Source organism: Typha angustifolia, chromosome 9 (genome assembly GCF_048772165.1).
Source record: "Typha angustifolia cultivar Huaian chromosome 9, ASM4877216v1, whole genome shotgun sequence".
Lineage (NCBI taxonomy): Eukaryota > Viridiplantae > Streptophyta > Magnoliopsida > Poales > Typhaceae > Typha > Typha angustifolia.
In genome coordinates this window covers 11743333-11768409 of record NC_133247.1, presented here as the reverse complement: position 1 = coordinate 11768409, position 25077 = coordinate 11743333, and the positions used below count along the sequence as shown (strand labels likewise).

Below are 25077 nucleotides of genomic sequence, written 5' to 3'. Positions count from 1 at the left end.
GAACTTCATTAATGGCTGATAACTGTCTCTCCTGAGATGAGTTTCTCTAGCAATATGTGATTTCCTTGAATTTGCACTAGTTTTACTTAGTATAAACAGTCTGTTGACATATTTTACACATTGAGTTGAAGCTGTGACAAAGGTTACAGATAAATGTTAATAGTATACAACATACAACTCATGTTTTGAAGCTTCAAACCTCATCTACACCAAAATAGAAAAGAAATACTGGACCAACATATGAACAACAGCAGTTGTTTGCCAGAAAAGTAGGCCTTTCACAAAACTAGGGTAGAATTGGTGAAGTGCCCTCTTGTAGAAGATGACACATTGGCCTTCAGCAGTCCTTTTTCTTTGATTGGAATCCAGCAGTCATTTTAATGTCAAACCACTCTTAACTATGCAGTATTTGCCTATATGGCACAGGTACATTTGATTGTTTGGATGAAGAGCTAACATTCATGAATAACATAGGAATAACTTCTCCTAAGCACACTTGTGTCTGTATCTCTGAATCATGTTGTGTGGGGCTAGAATTGGAACTGCAGTCACAACTATCTAATGACATGAATGCAATATACTAATCAAAATGATCCTCAGAGAAATCTGGTTCATCTGGCTTTTGTAACCTGGCTATATTTGTATCACTAGCCAGAAATCTTCTTGAAACTGATCCAATGTTTGGTATGGGAACTATGGACCCATCAATTATAAAGCTCGAACTGGCTCCTGCATTTTCTTGTGATGGCTTATGGGCCACTTGTTCATCTGACCACGGCAAAGAGGATTCATACCTACTTAGACTGTCAGACATTTTTCTTTTTTGATACTGACGCCATGCTGCCTGGATGAAGCAAGCGCCCCATGTTCTCCAGTGATGGGAGTAGAAGCGGAATGTGTGCTGCAGCTTCCTGCTGTGAAGCCTTCTGAATTGATTGGCGACAAATTTGAGGTCCTCAGCACGTAATGCAAAGGCTTCCACTTCGGTGAGAGCTCTTACTGTCCTAGTAGAAGTGGGCAAATTAACCACTGTTTTAGGAAGCAATGCCCATGTGAGAAGCTCTTCACCACAAAAGTCACCAGGCCTTAAAATTATAGAGTTGAAGAAATTGGTTCTGCCACCATTGGTGGTACAGCTTTCCAATTTCCCACGAATTATAAAAAGCATTTCGTTCACAGGGTCTCCCTCACGAGCAATGTATGAATTCTCAGTGCACAAGGAGGAAACCAGCCGATCACAAATGGCGTCAAGTAGTTGATTATCCATCTCTGAGAAGAAAGGGACCTAAAGTATGGAAAATAAGTTGTTGGTAAGTGATAACTAGGAGCTTCAAGGACCTGAAGCTTTATATATGTGTGTGTGTGTGGAAAATTCATATCAATGAACATGATGTAAACTGATCTAAAAAGCGGTAAAATGAAAAACATCAGTATAGAGTACAGACTATAAAGCCCAAACCTAATAGGTAAAATGAAAATCCCATGGAAGAGAAGCAAATGAAACACTTTCATAAAAGTTCTCGTAGAATCAAGAATGACGTTTTCATTTTGTATTTGCCAGATCATGAATTAGTAACAGCACCTAATCTCCGAAAAAAGTCCCAATTGTTTCAAACTTTTGATTTTTAAATGAGACATTCACGGAATCCCAATGAATAAGATCAAACCTTATTCCATGATATTCCCATAAGAATCCTCTTTCTTATTCTTATGCAAGCCCCCAGAGGGCTTAGTTGATCATGATTTATGTTTTATCTTTCATTTCCTTTTTGTTTATTTTGATAAAGATATCGTCCGATTCTTTTCCTATTGATTCTTTTCCGGTCTCGCATTGAAATGTATGGATCCATGGATCTATGTGTCAGCTTAGGCTCGCCATAGTTATCCACAATTTTTTAAGGAAGTACAGCTTCAAATATTCTGCATTCAGAGTTCCATATTACTATAAGCTATTTGTCTAATGTCCTTATGCATGTGCCTTGATAATAATTGCAGTCTCTACTCTCAGAAGTATTAGTGGATATATTTGGTTACAACTTACGAGCATTTATATTGATTAACACATTCCTAATATCTGCAAGCAAGAGACCTATTGCATTCGGGGAAGATGACTCTGGTTTGATAAGTAAAAATGCGTGCTGGTACATTCTAACAAAGATAAGACAACTTTTCATAAACATTAAAGGCCTAAAGCAACCGCACACACACACACACAAGAGAGAGAATTAGAACTTAATGTTTTGAGGAAAGAATAGATTGAGTTCGTTATCATGGTTGAAGCAATACACAAGGATATAACCAATTTTCACATACTACTACTTAAGTCTATGATACATAGATAAAGAATACCAAACATAGATATAGAGAAGAAATGAATATGCTCATCTGTCAAGATCCAAACTGTGAGTTTCATTTTCGTTAGTAATCAAAAGTGCAAGTTTCAATTTTCATCTATCATCAATTTGATGTGCAATGGATGACGATATCATACTGAAAAATGAAAATTCAATATTCAATTGATTGTCTTTTCACTTAGGGGGTTCAAATGGTACAAACCTATGCCCCTTTGTTACCTTTTTATATATTCCTTTACTGGTTCATAGCTTATATAGTCAATTAACAAGATGATTGCTCCAAGTATTTATGTCTACTATTGTTGCTTAAGGACTAACATGGAAGACTGCCACCGAGATACCAACTTACACGTCGAACCAGGTCCAAGCATAAGTGACGTTGTACATCTCGACGTATGTCAGCGGGCAAAGTTTGCAAAATAGTTTCTTCATCAACCCCTCGTGTTGCTAGCCATTTTACTTGAACAAACCGTCTGACTCGTTCTTGCAGATGATCAGGGAGTTGGTGATGTCTCATCCACTCTTCAGTGTCTCTTTCCCTTAGCCGCCACTCTTCAAGCCTTTTACTGATTGACTGCAGATAAGTCTACAAGAAATCCAATTGTTTCAGTGTGAAGCCAATACAATAGCACATTTGACTAAGGAAATAAAAAATAAATGCAGGATAATCAGATATGAGTGAGAAAAAGCACCGCCTGGAATTCTAAGGGGACCACTATAAAATTTTCTTTTTTATATGTCATGGAATTAACTTAGGGGAAGATAATCTAATTAAGTGACATGATCACTCCAACTAGGACTCTAAATTTACCAAGAGAAATCTTTAGATTCTCTATAATATAATATGTAAGTGTGTGTGTGTATATATATATACCATTGGTAGAGCCAAATGCAAACTATGACATGATATAAGAAGATAGCCCATTCTCTCTTTTTACTCTTTTTTTTTTCTTCTGAGATCTGAGGTTGACAGAAAAGATTGAGGTAAGTTAACCTATAAACTGGGAAAAGAAGGCCAAAAAGATATCCTACATCCTGATAACATATTAAAAAAACTTCAAGAATAACAAGAAAGAAACTTTTTGCAGTTGAAAGTAAATTATGAACTTTGAGGTCACCTGCATTTTACCAATAAGTTGAGCAAATAATATGAGACTAACTGCACCAATTGCTATTGCAAATATATTTTCCACCATGAAAGTGCTTGTCACCAGGGGATTCCCACTAGAACTGAGAAAGAAACAATCGGTGCCTCATGAGTCTTCAATGGAATGCTAGCATCTCTCGTCCTATCAGCTAATACTAAAAGGAGGTCAAATTATCAAAACATGATATTATGCTGTTAAGACCAGTGTTTTTCATGTATAACAATATCCCTGGTGTTTGTTAAGGATGGAATAACATGACAAATCCAAGATAACTTGCCAATACTACAGGAAGAGTAACCTGTAGAGGCACTATTGGCAACCATATATGAAGCATCCAGTCATACCTTAACTGTTGCAAACCCCACCACAGACAGTAGAAGTACTTTTCATGGAATGACGTTGATAGAGCACCATTGGACAATGAGCTATTAAATATCCCATAGTTGAAGGAAATACTGTAATTTCTAGCATTGCAGTTCGAAAATACATTGGTTCTAGCGGTCCAATTCTGGAAAGCAGTATAACCAGTGAAGTCACAATTTAGAAATCTAAGATCACAAGGCGTGTTCGGGGAGTCATTTTCCCTCACGCATTCCGAGTTCCAACATGTTATTTGCCGTTCAACTGAAAGAAGATAATATACTGCTCCTGTAATCTGCAGTCATAAGTCATTAGTTCCAGAGAGAAACTGTAATATAACGAAATAATAAAAGAACCAGTTTATTTTATTTCTAATTCTAAAAGAATCATCTTGACTGCGGAAAGGCAAGTAAAGCATCATACATGGCTAGCCAACATGTACAATAGTAGATTATATGCAGCTCCACCCCAAGCAGTCTTCGCAACAACTCCAGCAGCTTTAATAATTTGATTGCTTAATGGAACTATCAGATACATTCTAATGATGTATTGAATCAAAATAACAAGAGCAAATGTGGTATTTTTGACATTGTAGTTTGAGCTGCTTATTGAAGGCACCACTAACCAGAAGGCAATCTGCATAAAAGGAAAACAGAAATCAACAAATATTTGGAACTGAATTACTTACTATTCAAAATGACATATAAGATTTTCAACAGCTTTTCATTTTCTTTTTTCTTTTTCCAATTTGTTATTTTTCATGGCAAGCTTGAGGTTTCTAGTATTATACAATACATGATATCAATTCAATCATCCAAGATTACATTAGAAGATTCAAAACAAGAAAAAGGGCAAAAAGGTAAAAGAAGAGCTGGTACTTTGTCCTATGCAAGAGGTTCGCAATAAGAATAATGTTAGTACAAATGGAAAATTTGAGAATTAACTTACCTTTCTCAGATTTTTGAAATTATGTTGCTGTATTGTTAAAAAAAGCAAGATATTGGTAGTGATGAAACAGAATTAAACAGAAACTTCACATCACAAGATCATCCACCACAAATTCTAGAGTTTATTTGCATTTCAAAATCAAATTAATTTCAAATAAATGTCTTCATTTTACCCCTAATTATTATGTTCCTAATTTGTCTAACAGTTTTACAATTCTTGAGACAAGTAAGCTTTGTCTAGGAAATAGATATAAGCCTTATGCTTTATACTTCTGGCAGCAAACTGATCAGGTTATGCCATCCTGGATCATTACCAATTAAAGAGTAACTTGATCCATTAGGAATTGATCAATTAGATGAATCCTTGATCAATAAAATGTGACCTGATTGAACCTAAAATGGAACCGTATGACTATATCCTACAACTTCCAGTCTAAACTTGATGAAATATGTAACTCCCATAGGCAGATCAAAATAAGAGAAAAGTTATGTTTTCCCTTTTGCACCTCAATCTTTCTTGGATTTTAGAAGCAAAGATTCTCATCAAACTTTACACGTAAGTGATCTTCTATTCACAATTGATTATCACTACCATGTAGGTGTTAGTTAAGTTTAAATGCATTAGGTTGTCCATATTTCATAATACCCAATGTCATTTATTGTTATTGCTTCCTTGCATAAATGTTCATGTTACAGTACTTTAACCTAATGTTAGACATGTTTATAACTTTATATTGCTTTATAATCTAAGTATTAGCTAATATATCTACGTTGGTGCTTTTATTGTTCATGTTATAAGCACAAATTTGGAGAAAGAACAATAAAACAAAGAATGCAATTATGCAAGTGATCTCCAATGACAACACAATCATGAGGTCAATGTTGGATACTGTGTACCTGTGGAAGAGGCAATGCTGCTGCTACATCTATAAAGAGTTCAGATTTGATATATCTCCTTCGGATCTCTTTAGGGTCTGTGACAAGCTCTCCCTTCCCAAGCACTCTTGTGCTTGGAGCTACATATGCAGTGAAAAACTTTATAACAATATTCAACAGATAGAATAAGTCAGCAAGTGACCGTAAGACAGTAACAGTAATGCTCAATCTCCGGTCCATTCTGACACATGAAGAAGCACTATCAACCCTAACCAAGGGTAAGTAGTAGTAAAAAGGGTCAATAAACAGCGCAAACAGGCACGAGATGAGGTAAACGCGGTTCCATGTCAATATGATATTACTCGCAGGATCTAGTACGAATCTGTTCCATTGTTCCTGACCCTCGTCCAACACCTTAGGATTGCCAAGATTTCTTTCATCTGCTCTATTAACGCCTAGTCTATCAGCTCTTGTGACCTGATAACCGCGTTTAGCTTGGCCTTGGCGGTCGTCAGGAAATATCCTACATATGTAAAAGAAGCAGCGAAAAAAAAAATTCAGGTATTAGCAAAAAAGAATTTTCTAGGAGTAAGAAATAATTAAGACCAACAGCAATTTGCTGGATAATTTCTTGAACATGTCAATCGAATTGAGCAATTTCAATTGCATAAAAAGGGGCCAGTATCTTACAGGAGACTATACATTGCTAAGCTCTTTGGATTAGGGACAGTTCCCTTTCTACTAGTCCAAGGATTCACACTAGTTTGTCTGCTTATGCTGGAAAGGTTTGTCCTTTTTAGGTTCGGTTAAGACAAAGGACAAAATTAGAGTATATTCTATCTTCAGATGATCAAACATTGCAAGACATCTCAAAGGAATTTTCCTCTAAAGTTGGATGTACATGGGAATCAAATGACACATAAACCCAGATTAGAATAATCTTTCAGGGGGAAAAATATTGGAATTTGCTCATAATCTAAATCCAAAAGAACGCAACAAAACGTGGGTCTTTCCAATCATGGATCCCTGACAACAAATCTAGCATCAAAATCAAATCTTTTCCCCTGTTTACTTCTCTACAGGACTACATCACAAACAGAAAGAGGAAAAGGGGAACTTTTTTCCCGACTCACCTCGCGGTTCTCCTCTGCATCTCCACCCCATCTTGGACTTTGGATGCGAACATCTCCCCAAAATCGAGCCAAATCTAACTCCCAAGATAACCACCGTAGAAACCGAAGCGAGATCTCGATTCTCGACCCACCACGAAGATGCCCAAAAGGAAGGCTCGGATCAAAAAGGAGGCAGCTTTAAGCTTATAACCTCTCCGTAATCCTCCTCACGACAAACCCAGAGCTTCCCAAGTCAAACCAAGGAGGGGATAACCATTAGCTAATAGCTCGCCGACCCAATTCCATTTCCGTTCCCGGAGGCACAAGAAGAGATGCCATGGCTTCGAGGTGGACTAATTCTTCTTGGGTATTCGTCTTTGCACGTTAGTTTTCTATGACTAGGTAACAAATGAGAGAGAGAGAGAGAGAGAGAGAGAGAGAGAGAGAGGGGGAGGTAAAGATCATGTCTATTTTATATGCCAGTGGAACTTTCCGGGACGGCGACCACAATACTTCGGACTTCGGAGTAGACTTTCTTGTCGTAATAGTGGATCGCCTGTTAACATGGTTGTCGGAATTTGGTACATTGGGCATTGGTACCTAATCACTGCGTGCCAAGTACCCAACTGCAGCAAAAATCTGGCCAGGTAGTGACCCCTCAGTTCATTATGATCCATTTATAGTAGATTTTTTTTCTTCTATATGTTACATAATGGCCATAATTGACAAAAACAAAAATTCAAAATATACGGCTACTTTGTTGGAAATATCATTACCAACTCACAATTTAGAAAAAAAAAATTCAAAAAAAAAACTCACAATTTAGAAAAGATCATTTTAATTCATATAAGACAAAAATTATTGATAAGTATTTCATATTAATCTTCAAATAAAGAAAGATATTTTAGTCACTTATCTGATATGCTTTGCGGCCCAAGTATCTTTATATTAAAGGTCTAATCTATCTAGGAAGATCATGGGTTCGACTCTAACCATAAATAATATTATAGGAAAAATTATTTTGTAGTTTGACGGCTTAGCTTAATAGCTCAGCAATGTCGTATACACTATATTGGCTTCAAAACTTGGTAGAACCTAAGTGTTTCCGTATCTAGAGGACTAACCTTTTGTCCCCCTATTGTCAGGCCTAAGTTCACTTCACTTACCACCTTCCTCATCTAGATTAAGTGCAATTATTATTGAGAAAGAATTAGATAAATTTTCTAATGCATTCAATAATTATAGCAATCGAATTTTAAATAATAAAGATACGATAAATATATTAATCATCTGAGATCTGATCGACATTATTTTAAATACGTTAGAAAACTTATCCGATCCTCTACGATACTATTTTTCTAAAGAGTATCTTCAAATTTGATCTGCGGCATGATCAAATATATAAAATAAAAAAGTAACAGTTTTTTACTTTGGATAAAAAACAAAACAAATAAAATTAAAAAAAATATAGACATTGTCTTTATACAATAGTATAGTAAAGAAACAAACATAGGAGTACCATCCATATGTACTTGCATTTTGGCCAGTGTGGCCGACAAATAGCATCATAGTTCCTTAAAGTTTGGGCCTCCCAAAAGGTATATTTGAGGACTGTCCACTGGGCTCTTTGATCAAAAAGATCCCATTCAGATGTGACAAGATTTTATGTTGATATGCGACAAGATTTTATGATTAAAAAAAGAAAAAGTATCTCCACCTGCTTGGAAAGCTGTGAGCCATTTGAATGGCAAAGAACAGGCCAATTTGTATGAAAAAAAATACCTGCCCATTAGTTCTTTTGCTCTTTACTTTTGGAATAGAAAATTTTGTGGGTTTTTTGCACTTATTTAGTCCTTATTAAAAGGGGATTTAGATTAATACCTTGGCAAATTAATACTTACATGCCATTTTTTATTAGATTTGAATGTGTATCTTATCAAAATTAAAAATGTACTTTTTGTATAGTTTTATATATATATATATGTTTAATTAAAAAGAAATTTTGATCTGGGTAGATCAAAACATATGCATGTGCAAAGGATCAAATATATACCTTGAAGAACTTATTTTATATATATATATATAGGATAGTTTAGCTTGATATTATCTCTTTGGTCTAGACTAGATAATATCATATTGACAGGCAATACAGTGCATAAGAAAAGTTTGCATAGAATTTGTTGGACATATAAGCAAGATTAATGACAAAGATCTATACATAATTCATGCCTTTTCTTTTGGATTTTTTCTTTAAATAATAAAAGAGTGCTGTGACATCAGTATGAATGACCTCCTAAATATTGGGAAAAAGATATTGAAGAGAATGAATACTTTTACAACCTTTCGAAAATTATCATAAGATATAGCCAAAGTTTTCAAGTGCTCTAATTTCTGGTAGGAGCCAGTCACCTTGATGTTCTCCAATCTGAAGTATATATGGATTAAGAAGTTGCAAGATCTGAACTTTTAATCTTCAATTCTGTGGTATATAAATCAGCGCGAACTTTTAACAGTCCAAACCTGGCTTGCTTCCATAGTAAATGACATACTCCTGTCTTTCATGTAAGAAAAATATGATCTGGAGCATAGAATAGGCACTAACTGTGTGATATATGAGCTCGTCAGGCACTGATCAACTACTGTTGGCAGAGAAGCCAGGCTCCTCTGGCTTCCGGGAACGAGGTTTCCTAAAGATTGAAGCAATCTTCGTCACCGGAAGTGAGGCCTCATCACTGATAGAACTTGAACTACGGCTTCCATCTACTTCCTCTTCTACCAATGAGAAGAATGGCTCCCATCGGCTGCTTTGATCTCTCTTCATTCTCTTTATACTATGCCGACGCCATGCAGCTTGGATGAAGCAAGCTGCCCATGTCCTCCACTGACAGCCTTTTGCTGTGCAGCCTTCTGAACTGGGCAGCGACAAACTTGAGATCCTCAGCTCGTAATGCAAAGGCCTCCACTGCAGCAAGAGTTCTCACAGTCCTTGTAGAGGAGGGATAGTTGGTGCTGGAATTTGCAAGTAATGCCCATGTAAGCAGCTCCTCGCCGCAGAAATCACCAGGCCTTAGAATTATGGAGTTGAAGAAATCTGTTCTGCCACCATCAGTGGTAGAGCTCTCTAATTTCCCCCGAATGATAAAGAGCATTTCAGTTACAGGGTCACCCTCACGGATGATATATGTCCCATCGATGCACAGGAAGGGTTTCATATATTCACATAAGGCACCAAGTAGCTGATCATCCATCTCTGGCAAGAAAGGAACCTGCAAATGGTAAAGTAAAAGAAATAACAATAATATATATATATATATATATATATATATATATATATATATATATTGTTGCAGCTTGTAATGGTGAATCTTTGATGCACTAATCCTGAAAAACCACCAGACTTTACAAATCAGAAGTTAAGCTTCCAGAGGTAATTGTTGCATCTCTAAAGCAAGGCCATATAAACACACAGACTTCCACAATATAAGAGGCACCCTTCTGTCTCATATGGTTGTGGTACCCTCTGCATTGGACATGGTGATGCTGTGCCAGACGGCACAAAACCATGCCACCCTGAGATTTTGATGGATTCCTATAGGAGAGGCCACAGATAGAATTGAAAGATTTGATGCAAGTTCTATATTAATGGATATTAGAGAAGAAAAAAGGATGATGCGCTGTGAATGTAGGGAACACCATGAGTGTTCACTGTTGCATCAGGCAGATTCAAAATTCTGGGATTTGCTGTTAGTTATTTCTTAACTAGGGAAGGAACTCTATTACTCCTTTCTTCATGATTTCTGTTAGTATGCTAGAAAAAAGAATCTAACTAGAGAGAATTTGATTTAACAAAAAATTTGGTGACTTCCTATGTGTGACAAACCATTGGATAACTAGTTTATTACTAGCAAATTCAGTACATAAGTATGGGTCTGGATGTAAGGATGTGTATGTTTAAATGAAGGATGGCAATGTTAGATCTTGGTAGTTAGATTGGAAGTGCAAGAAAATAAAACAAAAATAATTCAAGCTTGATACTCTGCCGTGAGCATGATAAAATTATTGAAGAGAGATATGTCCCAATATTTTCTTATACTAATTTACTTATGGTACCAGGGATCACAATGTTTTGCAACAATTTGATTAGAGATGAAATCAGAAATTTCTTAGGATTGTAGTTATTTTTGCAAATGAGTTGTTTCTTAATTTGAAGCTCATCTTTCAGCATCAATTGTGTATTGGCATGTCCTAGCTCTGAAAATGTTATCACTACTAACTCAAATATTAGGACAATATAAAAAAGCCACTTACACGACGAACAAGGTCTAGACATAAGTGATGTTGTATATCTCGACGAAGGTCTGCAGGTAAATCTTTCAAGATAGATTCTTCATCCACTCCTTGGGTTGCAATCCATTTGTATTGGAGAAACTGGCCAACACGTTCTTGCAACTCATGAGGAAGTTGGTGATCTTTCATCCATTCGTCATTGTCTCTTTGCTTCAGCCTCCACTCTTCACGCTTTGCGCTAATAGATCGGATGTAGATCCGCAAGCAATTCAATATTCCATTAGAACACTAAAAGATTTTATCTAGAGTACTGTATGAACAATGAAACAAGGGTAAGGAATAGAAAACTTTGAAATCTAACAGACATGGAAATTCGTCCACTGAAATTTCAGTACGAGTACTATTAAGAAATAATTTTACTGATGATGGAAAACTGCACAAATGCAAGCATAACAAGTAGAAGAAATATGCTGCCAAAAAAGTATTTACATATCAAAATCAATCTTATGCTAAATACATGTTGAAATATAAGAAGCATGTGATGCATCTTACTTTTGACAAGCTACAATCAATTATACTACTATTTGTGTGTTCACCATGAATGTACCATTAAATAAAAGATATAACATATGCTTTGATTAAATGAATGGCAGCACATTTTACAAGCTTAGCGAACAGAAACTGAACTCAAGTAGTGCAGACTCAGGAGGCCTAATTAACTAGACATCCAACTTAGATCTTAAGTGACTCAAAAAGAAGGATTGAAAGGATAGCCTGCAAGTTTACAGAAAAATAGAGTCTTAAACTCCCCAAGAATCAATTCAAGAACAAATGAAAGAAAAAGAATGGAAACAAAAGTGTAAAGAAACCTTAAAGGAAAAGGACTAAATTTCTAGTACCTGTATGCTACCAATCAACTGAGCAAACAAACCAAGACTCAGAGTAGTAAGGCCTATGGCAAATAAATTTTCACCAATGCAAGAACTTGCCATCAGAGGGTTCCCGTACGTACTGGAAAAAAGAAAAAGAGATGCATCACAAGTGTATTAAAGGAGAGGTTCATTGACGCAGATAAGATTTTTAAGGGATATGCAATGCCATCTTAAATCTATCAAATTTCGCATGTAATAACTTACTTGTTAGTCTTAATAAAAGAATATGGATATAATATTAGCCTAGTAAAGTTGTTTAAGTACTGAAAGAAAGCAAACATGAAAACTTTTTCTTCACATCAACAGGATACACTTATATAATGTCATACCTCAACTGCTGAAACCCCCACCATAAACAATAGAAGTACTTTTCTGATAATGATGCGGAAACAACACCATATTGCAATGCAAAACTATATATGCCGTAGTTGAAAGGGATACCATTGTTATTAGCATCGCAGTTTGTGAAAATACTTGTGCTATTTGCCCAAGTTTGGCCATCGCTCCATCTCAAAAAGTCACAATCAAGATACTCAAATTCACAAGGCGTCATATCAGGGGAGCCATTTTCCAACAAGCATTGTGATTGCCAGCATGTTGTCTGTCGTTCGATTGTAAGTAGATAGTATATTGCCCCTATAACCTGCAAAGAAAGACTGTCAATCAATAGTGATTTTCTTATAATGCAGTTTAAAAGATAATTTAAGAGTGTTCTAGCCCTTTTCCCACATCATAAAATGGTAACCAATGGTAAAGCAAGAAGACTAACATGGCTTGCCAACATATACAGCAGTAGATTGTACACGGTTCCTCCCCAAGCAGTCTTTGCAAGAAATCCAGCAACTTTAATTATTCGGTTGCTCAAAGGAATTACAAAATATAACCTTATGGCAAACTGAATCAGAATAACAAGGAGAAAAGGAGTATCAGTACGATCAAAACCAATTGTTGGCGTTACCATCCAGATGAAAATCTGCAGAAAGAAGACGAAATGCATCAATAGACAGTCCGCTCTCTCTTGAGAGAAAGTAGATATTTGTTTTGGTTTTCTATTCCTACTCTTTACGTCTTGTATCTAACAAGCTTGAGGATTGATAGAATGGAGGATTTTACACAGACATACTGGTAATGCGAGAGCTGAAACAGAAACATAACATCAAAATTATGTAGTTTGTCACAGGTAGTTCTATAAGAGATGCTATATATAGTTAAATCACATATGCCAGTGTTTCTATAATTTAAGCTCTACCTCCTTTTTCTAGAAAAGTGGGGATTATAACCCACTTAGAATTTGGATAAATTTAAGCTTTACCTTCTCTTTCTCATTAAATTATTACATCTATGATCAAAGATCATTTGTGAAATGTATCTCCAGATTGTAGGTCTTTCATGAACTTGATGTTTAGGCCTCTTCTATAGAGATAGATGCCAGCTACATATAGATTACTGATGGAGCTATATTTTATGATTTGGAAGTCTAGTCAGTATATTAACGTCAGACCAAGAGAATATAGCAAGCCAGAAGTTGTCCATAAAAAATTCTACTGGTAAAAGAGCATATAGCTGCATGTAGGCCAAAGCAGCTGAAATCACAATCCTCACACACTTCTGTTTCCTTGATGTCACGGCAAATATTCTTCTCTTATATATAAAGTAATTCATGTATATCTTTGTTGCAAATGTCCTTGGCATGGTCATATACCTCCTTCACATACAAGAAACTATTCAGGAAAAGGAACACATTTGGTGGCAACTTTCCAAAACTTTTTCAAGAAAAGAATTCACATCACAGCATTTAACATAGAGAGCGACCTTGACAGTGTCTCATCTTATATAATTGATTGGAGAGTTTCAATTCAAAAAGCAAAGAAGAAAAGTACAAGTATAGGTTATCTCAAACAAAATGAAGACAAACTATACAAAAATCATTGATTCCAAATAGTCAACTTTGGAAACTGACAAGAACCTGTGGGAAAGGCAATGCTCCAACAAGGTCTATGAGGAAACCTGATCTGATATATCTCCTTCTGATCTTTCTATGATCCATCACAAGCTCTCCCTTCCCAAGAACTCTGGAGCTAGGAGCTACATATGCGGTGTGGAACTTTATAATGATGTGCATCATATAAAATACATCGATAAGAGACCGCAGAAAAGTAAGGACAGTGCTCAAATTCTGGTCACTTCTAACACACGAATAATTGCCATAGTTTTCAACTAGTGGTAGGAAGAAGAATAGAGGATCTATACATATAGAAGCTAAACATGAAACCAGGAAAACCCAGTTCAACATCAACGCAACATTACTCCCTGGATCCAGTATCCATTTAGTTCGCGGCTTACGGTCCTCAGGGCATCCTCTGGTCCTCCCAGGACATCTTCGGCCAACTCTTTTAGCAGAAAGATTTCCAGCTCTTGGAACTTGGTTCTTTTTATTAGGATGTTCTTGCTTCTCCTCAGGATCAAACCTATACAGAGGAACAAGGTGTGCTACAAAAGTTTTCAAAGATTTAATTAAGTGCCAGCAAATAGAGCCAAAGTAAAGAACATATCATCTCATGTTGATCACCTGTTGCAAAAGACTACAATCTCGTTTCCTAGTAATTCAATCATTACCAGAAAGGGATTTCTTCTTTAGAGAAATAAACAAGGGTCGGTTCCAACTCACCTTGCGGCTTTCCTCTCATTCTCCTCCTCAACTGCGACGTTCCATCCAAACATTGCTCCAAAACCAGAAGCCAAGCTCAAAGTAATCCTACTCCCACTTCACAAGTTCGCACAACAACCGCAACCCATTTCATAACTCAACGAAAGGAGAGAAGCTTCCACTATTAAGAGCAGAAGTTGATCATCTTACTACTTGTTTAACAAATCTTACCATTTCTTAAAGATTAGCACATTATCTCGATTCACGCCGAAGTCAAATTAGTTTATATTAAGAGTTGAGATCAATTGTTTACATATTAATCTCTCTTCTCCGAGTTTAGTGCTTATATCATGCACATGAGACAAAGATCATTCCTTTCGGCATCTTATCATTTCTAGTACTGTCGACATGATGATGCGAGTAAGATGCTAAATTGCAAGAAAGCATCAAACAAACTTTCGAATTCTTGACTTTTATTCGTCATCTTCGTTGACCAATTGTTTGTTTGATAGCATTACGGTATCTTTTTTTGGGATCGAAACAAATGCTACTAAAAACGTGAGAATTTTATTTTTATTTTTATAAAGAAACCAACCACTCAGTGTTGTGTTGAATATATCCGTTGAATTTTTCTAGAAAACATATAAAGAATTCTCGGATCCCTAATTGTTTAATTAGATCATATGAACTTATGATATCAGAAAATAAATATCAGCTGTAGACAAGTTTTCCAACAGAATTTACTCATGAATCCGACCCATTTAAAATAGCACTCAGAGAAAGTGACATTGATTGTTATCTACTGAAAGAAGGAACTGAAAAGAAGAAGTCAAATGTAAATACTAAAAAACTCTTAATCTAAACAAAATAGTACTAAATTAAATCCTCAAGCTCCCACAGTTTCTCTCTTAAAGAAAAGGAAATAATTACGCCTACACGTCTCAAGTATGGCCCAATTTTTTTAGAGACTCTTTATTTATTTATTTATTTTTAGCACATTGTAATAAGTGTCATAAAAAATAAATAAGGGATGATGTAAAAATGGGGGCAAAAAAACCTCTTCAAATTTAACTAAAAGTGAAAAAACACTACATTTCTGTAATAAAATACACATAATTTACAAACAAAATATGCACAAAAGCCTAATCTTAAAACTGGTGCAGTGTAATTAACTACAGAAACAAAAAATTGGCCCACACTTTGTTTTGTTTTGTTTTCACAGAAATTATGGCCCTCGGATAGGGAAAGAATACAAAAGCAAATGGTAGCTCATCACTTGGTTAAGAATGCAAAGTCAATTAGCAAACACTAAGTCAATCCTTTCGTACTTCTCTTGCAATTTCATGGCATATTGCATGTTAAACCTGGCTTTCTTATACAGTAGAATCAGTAAAAACAGAATCATCACATAACCTGTATCTTAAACTTCATAAGAAATTGCTGATTAGAGGTACTAGACAAATATTCCAGCAAAGTGACAGTGAAACTTCAGACATTGCATGACATGCGAGCTCCATCAATGAGATGGTAAAAGCATACATGAACAAATTATCAACTCTCAAGAGACTTTGCCTCCATATGCGAGGACAAATTGCAAAGCATAAAATTAGAAGAATTCAGTGCAACCAACTTTTCCTCTTATCAAGCATCACTGTTGCTGATTCAAGAGCTTCCAAAATAGTTCAAAAGATGTTTGGAGGTGCAATTCCAAGAATTATATGGAGTTTACAGGGAAGGAATAGATCTGCTAGTTCTAATGACTACTAAAGTTATCAATAAATTTTTGAAGACTAAAAACACTTGAAAACAAATCTATGGAGAGGGTTCCTTCTGCAACCGAGAATATAGGGGAGATAGCACTAATGTCGACTTCATGACTAGAATTTCTTCTTCTTAACCGATTGAGATGAAAGTAATATACAACAGAACAAATAATCAGGCATACTAGCACCAATTGACTGCGTTCTCTCCACAACCCATGGAAGCATATCGGTCCAGTAATGGAGCTAGACATCAATCTCTTGTCAACGGTGTCACAACCTCCCTTATAATTCCTTCTCAATGATAAATTGGAAGACTGACACGAGGAATAAATAAAACGATGCATATCATGAGCACTTCAAACCGATATCTCATTGACAAATCCATAGAAAGATATAGCTCCCATAACGCAAGTGAAGCGGAAGCCAGATGACACTTGAACTGAGAAAGAGAGAGAGGGTTTACAATGGCTAATCAAATGACAGAGCCCTAAAAACAGTTACATCCAGGAAGTAAGAAAGCTATACCCCTTAATTGCTTTTAAAAACAAAAAGGCGCATACCTGACCCAATGGAAGCACAAGCAGCAGCAAGAGCAGCAGTTCATCATTCCCCTCTACAAGCGCTAGATCCGTGACAGGTTTTAAGAGGTGCACCATCACATCCATAGAGTATAACAAGGGGAAGTGGACACGACGATTAGCAAAGAAGATACTCAGAAATGATTTGAAGAGCAGATGCGAGCGAGTGCAAAACACCACGAAAGTAGAAGCAATAAGCCAGTGTATGCCAAAAGCAGCAGAGTTGCCTAGCGACTCGTGAAAGCATACCTCAACAAACAAAAAGTTACCAATTCAGTGGTATTCTAAAAGTACATTGATAAATTAAGTTCTATTTCCACAAGCCACTAAACAACAGCTGCAAAATGTATGAAGATCACAAAGCAAATCAAGGTAAAAGAGATTCATACAACGTTTAACCAGTTTAGGCAAGAGCATATACTCTGACATAACAAAGTTCAGAAGATCCAACAAAGCCAAAATCTAAGAGACAACAGGGATCTTGTTCCACACCATGCCAAGATTTCTCTCAACTCCTGCTTCGGCGCCTCTCTCTAGCAGCAGATTTTCTGATCAAAACATTGACTGTGAGTCACATATATCATGGAATCTGAAGGGTTATATTGAGCAGTAATCAAACTTGCATAATTAATTGACACACTAGAGAGAAGGAATGAGGCATGCATACCCGTTAGCATCTGGTGATTCATCACGGCCACGGTGATGAGGTGGTGACTTGCTGTAACTTCTTCTGCGAGCTGGTGATGCACTGCGGCGCCTTGGAGAATGATCGCGGGGGCTATAGCTCCTGCAGAAAGCAATTAGTACCAATACAAGGTCGGAGAAAAAAAAAGATGCAGATCTAAGTAAACATGTAGATTAAGTCTAATTGAAATTGATGACGACACCATCTTATCTGTTCATGCTATACTGCCTTATATGCAAAAATCCCATAACAAAAGAGAATGAAGACAGAAAAAGCATAACTCAGTGTATTGCATGGTCCTATTAATAGTAAGTTGAGTATAAAATATTCGCGAGGATATAAAGTTTCGAAGTAGGAGTATTAAGGAAGAAAGCAAGAGAACTGAAAATATAAAATCCATCTGGTAACTGACTAAATTACTAGACTTAGGATAATTCATCCCCTAAAGGAAGGATGTCTATCCACTAATATGTAGATAACAGAACCAATTACTTAACTATAGATAACACCAAGATTGACTACATAATGCCATATTCATCTATCATTGGGCATGAAGACATGTACGTGCCTTATGTTCCTACGCGATTATGTTTTATACTTGCATATATCTGCGCTGGTGGAGTCTGTGTGAATATATATATACACACACACACATGCAGATGCAATAATACAGTACCGCATGTAAATGCAAGTTGATGTGAAAATTCCATTGATTATTATTATACAATAAAAAGTAGTAGTATTGAATTATTTAACCAGCACATGGAATTTCAGGACATGAAACTAGCTGGTAATATAGAAAATTAACCTTCTGCCATAGCTAGGACTTTTGCGGTATCTAGGACTTGGGCTACGACGTCGTCCACTGCCTAAACCTCCAGAACCAACGCGCAAACGACACTCACGAGCAAAATGTCCGGCCTCACCACATTCATAACACTTCATATCAGATCCACTAGAGCGGTCACGACCTCGACCGCCACCGCCACCACCACCACGACCGCCGCCACCTCCCCTAGTGTTATGAGAAAGCTCAACTCTCCATCCATTTTTACCTACAAACAAACATCCAAAAATGATAGCCATCTTGAGTTAAGTAAACTAATTATCAACGTATTGACAAATTTCATCCAATTAGTTAGCAGTAGTAAGAACAAAGGCAAAATATTGCTCAACACAGTCGACCAAGAATATATGTAAAAAATGCACTACACAGTAGATGCTTTCTGTGCCTATTTATGCAGTGAAAATGATAAGTTGTTATATAGATATCTATGCTAAATTGCTATTATTAGAAAGACAAGGTGGGAGTTTTAAGTTTTTTTCCCTTTTTTGGTTAAATAGAACTTTTAAGTAATTAACACTCTTGGACATTGCTTATGACTGTAAAACCATGTGTTATCTGATGAGTACACAATTTCCACACAACTTCCCCTTCCCCATCCTAACTACTTTTTACCACGTATAACAATTTCAGATTAAGTCATTCTACATGATACTGAGGACAAGCATGCAAGAAATTAATTGACCAAAATCTCACTCTATTACTACTTAATGGGCCATCATATACATAGTAATTGACCAAAATCTCACTCTAAATAGTAAATGTTTCTACTTAATGGGCCATCATATACATGAGATGCTAATGTCAAATTTTCAGTGAAAGAGGAGCAATCAATGTGGACATTGAAGCCCCCTAATCATAGGCCCACCCCTAAAATGAACCTTTATGATGCAAAAAAGGAGAAATTTCATGTTAAGAAAAGGGAAATGGGTTTAATTTTTAATTCATAAGCTGAACTCTGCGGAGTGCAAACCGTAAGTATGATAGAAAAGGCAGTCAAACAATATAAAGTATGCAAACGCCACATGAAAGTACTTATGAAAAGAAATTAAATCATAACACAGTACTCTTAGATAGTTGTATCTCACAAGTTCCGGATATTGATGCTTAATAGCATTAACAGACCTTCATACTGCTATGTGTATGATTCAGATTTCCAACAAAGAATGGTTTAATAACTTTCAGTTTAGAAGAACAAAAGCAGTGAATTTTTTTCAACAAATCCACGTACCATCCAGTTCATGAATAGCATCTTGAGCATCTCTTCGGTCAGAAAAGTCAACAAAAGCATAGCCTGGTGGCTTCCTAGCAACCCACACACTGCATGCAGAAATGGTAAATGAGAAAAGAAACGCTAAATGAACAAATATAACCAGCTCGGCAGCTCCTTGTTTAAAGATTGCTTCCTATATTTCAAAATTCAAAGCAGAACACCACTATACCACTGTGCTTCATTGGAAGAACAGTCACCTCGACCACACAGCATTTGGAATGATCAATTTTACATCTCGTTTATTGATGCACATGATCTTTTCACAGAGAGTAGAGTATGCTTCTAGACTCTAGAGTCTCATCACACAAAACTGATGAGAACAAATGTTCTCAACAGGTCATAATCACAGAATATATTCAATAGATCGATAATAGGCAGCAAAACATCTCTTTATTGACTAAAGACCCTTATAAATTTGAAACCAATTTATTTGCAGAACTGCATACCTAAATCAACCTTGAAAACAGAAACAAAATATACGAGTCTACTAGAGGTACAGAATAAAATCTAGTCTTGGGAATTCATAACTTTTCAGGGACTGGTAACCTCAATGAGTGGCAGCTAGAAGAGGAAATGAGGAGAGGATTGATAGAATAAATAGGTAGTATGGGAGTGGAAAATAACAAGGGAAGATCTAAACACTTTGGCTAAAAACGAGAGTAAAGAGACCGGAGAAGAATGGGAGTGACAGAAAGAGGGAAGAAAACAATCACCCGAGTGCAAAGATAGATGAGAAGATGAATGGAGGACAGTGAGATGAGAAAGAAAGGCAAAAGTAGACACACCAACCCTAGCTACAAGGAGGGAAAGGAGCAAGATTTGGGATATCATAATATCATCCCAACAGTTGAGAAGAATATATCCGTGGAGTTGCCTTACACAGAAATTAATTCCAAAATGCTTCTCCTCTTTAGAGTTCACCAGCTATTAGTCAGACTCCTTATAACCCAAATTTGGTCAGGCATTGATCAAAATTACCTTACCAATTTCAAGTTTTCTATCTTATCCCAATTGTTGGTAGTATAGAGTGGTCAGCTAGTTTCAATGGGTGATTAAGAGCTTTTGCATGTTCTTTACAACGATGTTCGTAACAGTAGAACCTGATCAGTAATACATACTTCTCAAAAAAGAGAAAAAAGAACACTTTACCTTTGTATAACTCCAAAAGTTCGAAACTCATCCTCAAGTGCACGTTCCGTGACTCGCGAGTCCAGGTTGCCCACATAGACACGAGACATCTTTGACGAAGAAATCTAGAAGAAGAAGAAGAAAAAAAGAAAAAGAAATCAAAACAACAGTTTTCCACTGAAAAGCTATGAACAAGATGTAGTCATAAAAATAAAGAAAAAGAAGGATCACTTAATTGTTCCACATAAAACTATAACCAAAAAATGGCATTAAAGATAACAAAGAACACATAGAATCTTCTCATAAGTTTGGAAATTAACACGCAAGAAAACCTCATATTCTTCTAGATCCGGAGCCCCAAATCTAAAACTAACATCGTAGGGTTTCGGATGGATCATTTAAAGAAGAAACTAGTGTAACAAACAAGTAGAAATTAATGTAATAAACAAATAGAAATTTAAAGCATCTCAAATATACTGATGAAGAAACTGTTGAAACAAACTAGTGTTAACTTCTTGATCAATCGACGACGCTTTCCTTTTGCAAATAATGGAAGCAGTCAAGAAGCAAAATCTTAGTAGGAATCCAGCGAGAAAACTATGAAAAATCATACAGAAAGATCTGCAAAAGGATTTCTAGGGTTTACGGCAACGAAGCAGCATCAGATCCGAAATCGCAAGAGTCACAGTAACAAGATATAGAAAGATCGAAAGTGAGAGCGAGAGATCGCTTCTTACCTAAAAGCTTCTCGATTCAACGGGCGGCGATGAGATAGAGGAGCAAATGCTCGACTTCGAAGTCGGAAAGGTTAGGTTAGGGACTTTTCTTTTGCAAAATAAGTCCTGTCTCCCAAAAGGAATTACAGAAACAGGTGACTTTATTGCCTTCCCACGCGCTTAGTCTAATAAGTACTTTTGTAGCTCAGGTATTTTTCGAATTAGTTAAAAAAAAAACCTAGTTTAGAAAGAAGACGAAGTCCATCGCCGAATCAGTCCCTCCCATATATTTACTTTCGTCTTCTTTGTTCTCCTCGATCTCGATTTTTAGGGTTTTAATCGCAATCTCATTCCTCTCCCTCTCTCTGTGTGCGATTGAGATGGACGCTATGGACTCCGTCGTCGATCCGTTGCGAGATTTCGCCAAGGATAGCATCCGCCTCGTTAAGAGGTGCCACAAGCCCGATCGAAAAGGTTTGCCCACCGATCTATTTCTCACTCCCTTCGCCTCTCGATCTGTCGTGATCTAAAATTCTTTTGGTCGATTCTAATGGGAATCTGATGTTGGATAGAGTTCACGAAGGTGGCGTTCCGCACGGCGATCGGGTTCGTGGTGATGGGATTCGTCGGGTTCTTCGTGAAGCTGATCTTTATCCCGATCAACAACATCATTGTTGGATCTGGTTAGGTAACGAGATCTGGATCCCTAATTAATGTCGCTATGGTTGCTGATCTCGTTAGATTTGTTGGAGAAAATTCGGTTTTACATTAATTGATTTGTACTATAAACTCCTAAGCTATTGAAAGTTGTGATGAGTTGTAATGGAAATTGCAAGGATATTTTGGCCGATTGGAAGTTATTGCTAGGTTTTTGCCCTTGTTTGAACGGTAGATGGGTTGAGAGGGTTAAAACTTAAAATATTATCTAACTCCCTATCTCCTAAAATGATGCTTTTTGTGTCATAAATGTCGATGCATCAACAGTTCTTTACTTATTGGCACTCTACATGAGAGTAAACACACAAATACTTTATTTCTCACTCGTCCATGAATCCACAAGTGCATTAGTTTTGTTTCACATATAGGAATGCAGGATAATTATACTTTGACCCCTTCACTATAGATGGTTTTCATTTTCACCTCCTCATCTTTTTTTTTCTTCCTCTACAACTTGACCCCATCAACTATCAACAATTATTAGAACTCCTAACATTGTTAACGGAAGTTATAAAATAACTATTATGCCCCTAAAATATTTGTGTAATAGGGGAGTATTGTTAATTTGTTATGCTTAGGGTTAGCATTTGAGAGAAAGAGGAAAAGGTTAACAGGTTGAATAAGAAATAAAGTATTAGGATTTAGGGTCTATATCATGGGTTTTACAAGTGTTGTTGGCGGCGATCACGGTGGTGGTGGGATTTATATCTAAGGTTATGGTTTGGGAGAAAGTGAAAAAGGATTGGAGGGGTTGGTGATGGTAGTGAGATTTATATTTAGGATTGAGGTCTGGGAGAAAGAGGAAGAGAAATAAAAGGGTTGGTGATGATGATTGTGGAAGTGAGATTTATTTTTAGGGTTGGAATTTTAGAGAAACATGAGAAAGAAGAGGAGAAAGAGGAAAACAAGAGGTTGAAGATGAGGACATGGTCAATAATGACATCATGTGTCAAACATGTGATAGATTTCAGTTAGATAACAGAAATCCTAATGGTAAAATAACTAATGGACCTATTTCATAATTTAAAATGGTTGAGGGGACAAGTTGTAGAAATAAAAAGATGAGGTGAAAGTGGAAATCACCTATAATTGAGGGGTTCAAAATGTAACTAATCCTAGGATTAACTAATTATAGTGAATATATGTACCTCATCCTGAGTATCAGATAGCTATAAAATGGTATCTTTTATTTGTTTAGTAAGGAAGAGATTCTATAGCAGAAGCTCACCTTAGGAGGTTCGATACTTCAATTCTTTCTTACTTGTATTTTTATAATTTGCTCTTGTTCACATGCCAAATCTGATGGTGTGACAATGAGATGTGGTAAAATATCAAAGGTTGACTGTGACAGAGTTTCCCAATTGTAATCATATCTAATGAAACTTTTTTTTTTTTGCTTGGTTTATTGACTGTGACTTTCATCTGATAACAGACTGCAGCTAGAGAACATCTTGTGGCCCCTCAATACTCAGTTCTGATATAGCTTTTTTGAACTTTTTTAATTTTGGCCTCCCAAGGTTCCACCATTCCTGAATTAACACAGCCATGCCAGTAAGAGTTTAAGGAATATCACTCCTGATAAAAATATTTCTTGGTAGACCATAGCCAGATGGGATGTAGGAAACGTTTAAAAGTGAAAGAAAACTGAAAATGGACTCTGACATGGTTGCTTGGTCGACTATACCGACAGTTGTGTACTCCTTTAAAGGAGTCAAGGCTCATTACATCTGTGGGATTTTGGGATAGTATCTTCTGCATGGGAATTTGCTTGGAAACCTTGTCATTATGACAAAATTAGAGGAACCTAAATGATCTTTGCTATGTGACTTTGTCCTTGCATGATTTTGGATGAAGCAGATATTTTAGCTTGTTATGATACATTTAGTGGTTGGTCACTTGTTTGCAATAAAATAGTTGTCCAAATTGTAGTTAAGTTTTGCCAATAAACTTATGGGTTCTTGGAAATATGATTCTGGTGTGATTGTTTCATGGTAATGCTGTCATGGCTTACTGGCTTTTTGCTAGGCTCATACAAAGTTCTCCTATGTTGTCACTCAATCAGGTTCTAGATACAAATATATAAAGATTAACTTCATTTCATGGCCCTCTAACTGTCTTCTGTCATTTTTGACAAGCAACATGAAATGTGTGACACTGGAATCTTTCTCTCTCTAAGATGTGAAATGGTTTATTAATCTAATATTTTCACTTTTGTTTGATATTTCAACTAACTAGTTGTCTTTTCCTGATGAGATGAGATCAGCATAAACAACAGATATGACAGACTACATTATTTTGAAGTAAACTATAAGATCCTCCCTTCTTATTTAGAATGTTGATTTGTGATTGTTTAAGCTATCTATTCTTGTTCAATGCTTGTCATTATGACTTAGGTGGCCTTTTTTGAACTTTTGAGTGCAATCTTACTTTGACTGTATCTACAGTGTAGATTTTCCTTACAATCAGTTAATCTCCACAAATTATTTTGCTTTTGTTGCATAATGCAGGCTAAACAGAGGAGACGAAGGGATAGCCACATCATCTTTTCTCATTCATAGTGGACATTGGTCTTATCCTAAAAGTTTTCATTTAAGATGCTCTATTTTGTTTCTGTGCTTCCAAATTGTACTCATAAACTTAAAAACAGTGTAGTTGAATTCTGCAATGGAATTGATAAATTGTCAGGTATCTGCAAATTATACAAGTTGTC

The 25077-nt window shown here is 36.3% G+C and overlaps 3 protein-coding genes and 1 pseudogene across 6 annotated transcripts; 1 reads left to right on the top strand and 3 right to left on the bottom strand.

Annotated features, from left to right (window-relative positions):
- Positions 1-60: 60 nt before the first annotated feature.
- On the bottom strand, positions 61-7235 carry LOC140766685 (cyclic nucleotide-gated ion channel 17-like). Its single transcript, XM_073106226.1, has 7 exons — positions 6819-7235; positions 5707-6208; positions 4286-4498; positions 3847-4157; positions 3473-3584; positions 2704-2940; positions 61-1285 (listed from the first exon to the last, which is right to left on the bottom strand). Exons 1-7 carry the CDS (start codon positions 6869-6871, stop codon positions 581-583), a joined length of 2133 nt encoding a protein of 710 aa, XP_072962327.1. The 5' UTR covers positions 6872-7235; the 3' UTR covers positions 61-580.
- Positions 7236-9429: 2194 nt separating this feature from the next.
- On the bottom strand, positions 9430-15107 carry LOC140767663 (cyclic nucleotide-gated ion channel 17-like; annotated as a pseudogene).
- Positions 15108-16118: 1011 nt separating this feature from the next.
- LOC140766755 (serine/arginine-rich splicing factor RSZ22A-like) lies at positions 16119-21818 on the bottom strand. Of its 4 annotated transcripts, none has more exons than XR_012105497.1 (8): positions 21672-21811; positions 20956-21059; positions 19765-19853; positions 18498-18744; positions 17672-17791; positions 17497-17552; positions 16987-17253; positions 16119-16865 (listed from the first exon to the last, which is right to left on the bottom strand). XR_012105497.1 is itself a non-coding variant. In XM_073106373.1 (6 exons), exons 2-6 carry the CDS (start codon positions 21042-21044, stop codon positions 17513-17515), a joined length of 576 nt encoding a protein of 191 aa, XP_072962474.1. In that variant the 5' UTR covers positions 21045-21059; positions 21672-21818; the 3' UTR covers positions 17277-17512. The 4 variants fall into 4 exon arrangements, 2 of the variants coding, with proteins under 2 accessions (XP_072962474.1, XP_072962472.1); XR_012105496.1 differs by having other exon boundaries at positions 16127-16865; positions 17394-17552; positions 21672-21809; XM_073106373.1 differs by lacking the exons at positions 16119-16865; positions 16987-17253 and having other exon boundaries at positions 17277-17552; positions 17672-17782; positions 21672-21818.
- An 82-nt stretch (positions 21819-21900) lies between these two features.
- Positions 21901-25055, top strand: LOC140766756 (protein transport protein Sec61 subunit gamma-like). Its single transcript, XM_073106374.1, has 3 exons — positions 21901-22124; positions 22223-22338; positions 24875-25055. The coding sequence occupies exons 1-2, from the start codon at positions 22031-22033 to the stop codon at positions 22336-22338; spliced, it is 210 nt and encodes a 69-aa protein (XP_072962475.1). The 5' UTR covers positions 21901-22030; the 3' UTR covers positions 24875-25055.
- Positions 25056-25077: the final 22 nt, after the last annotated feature.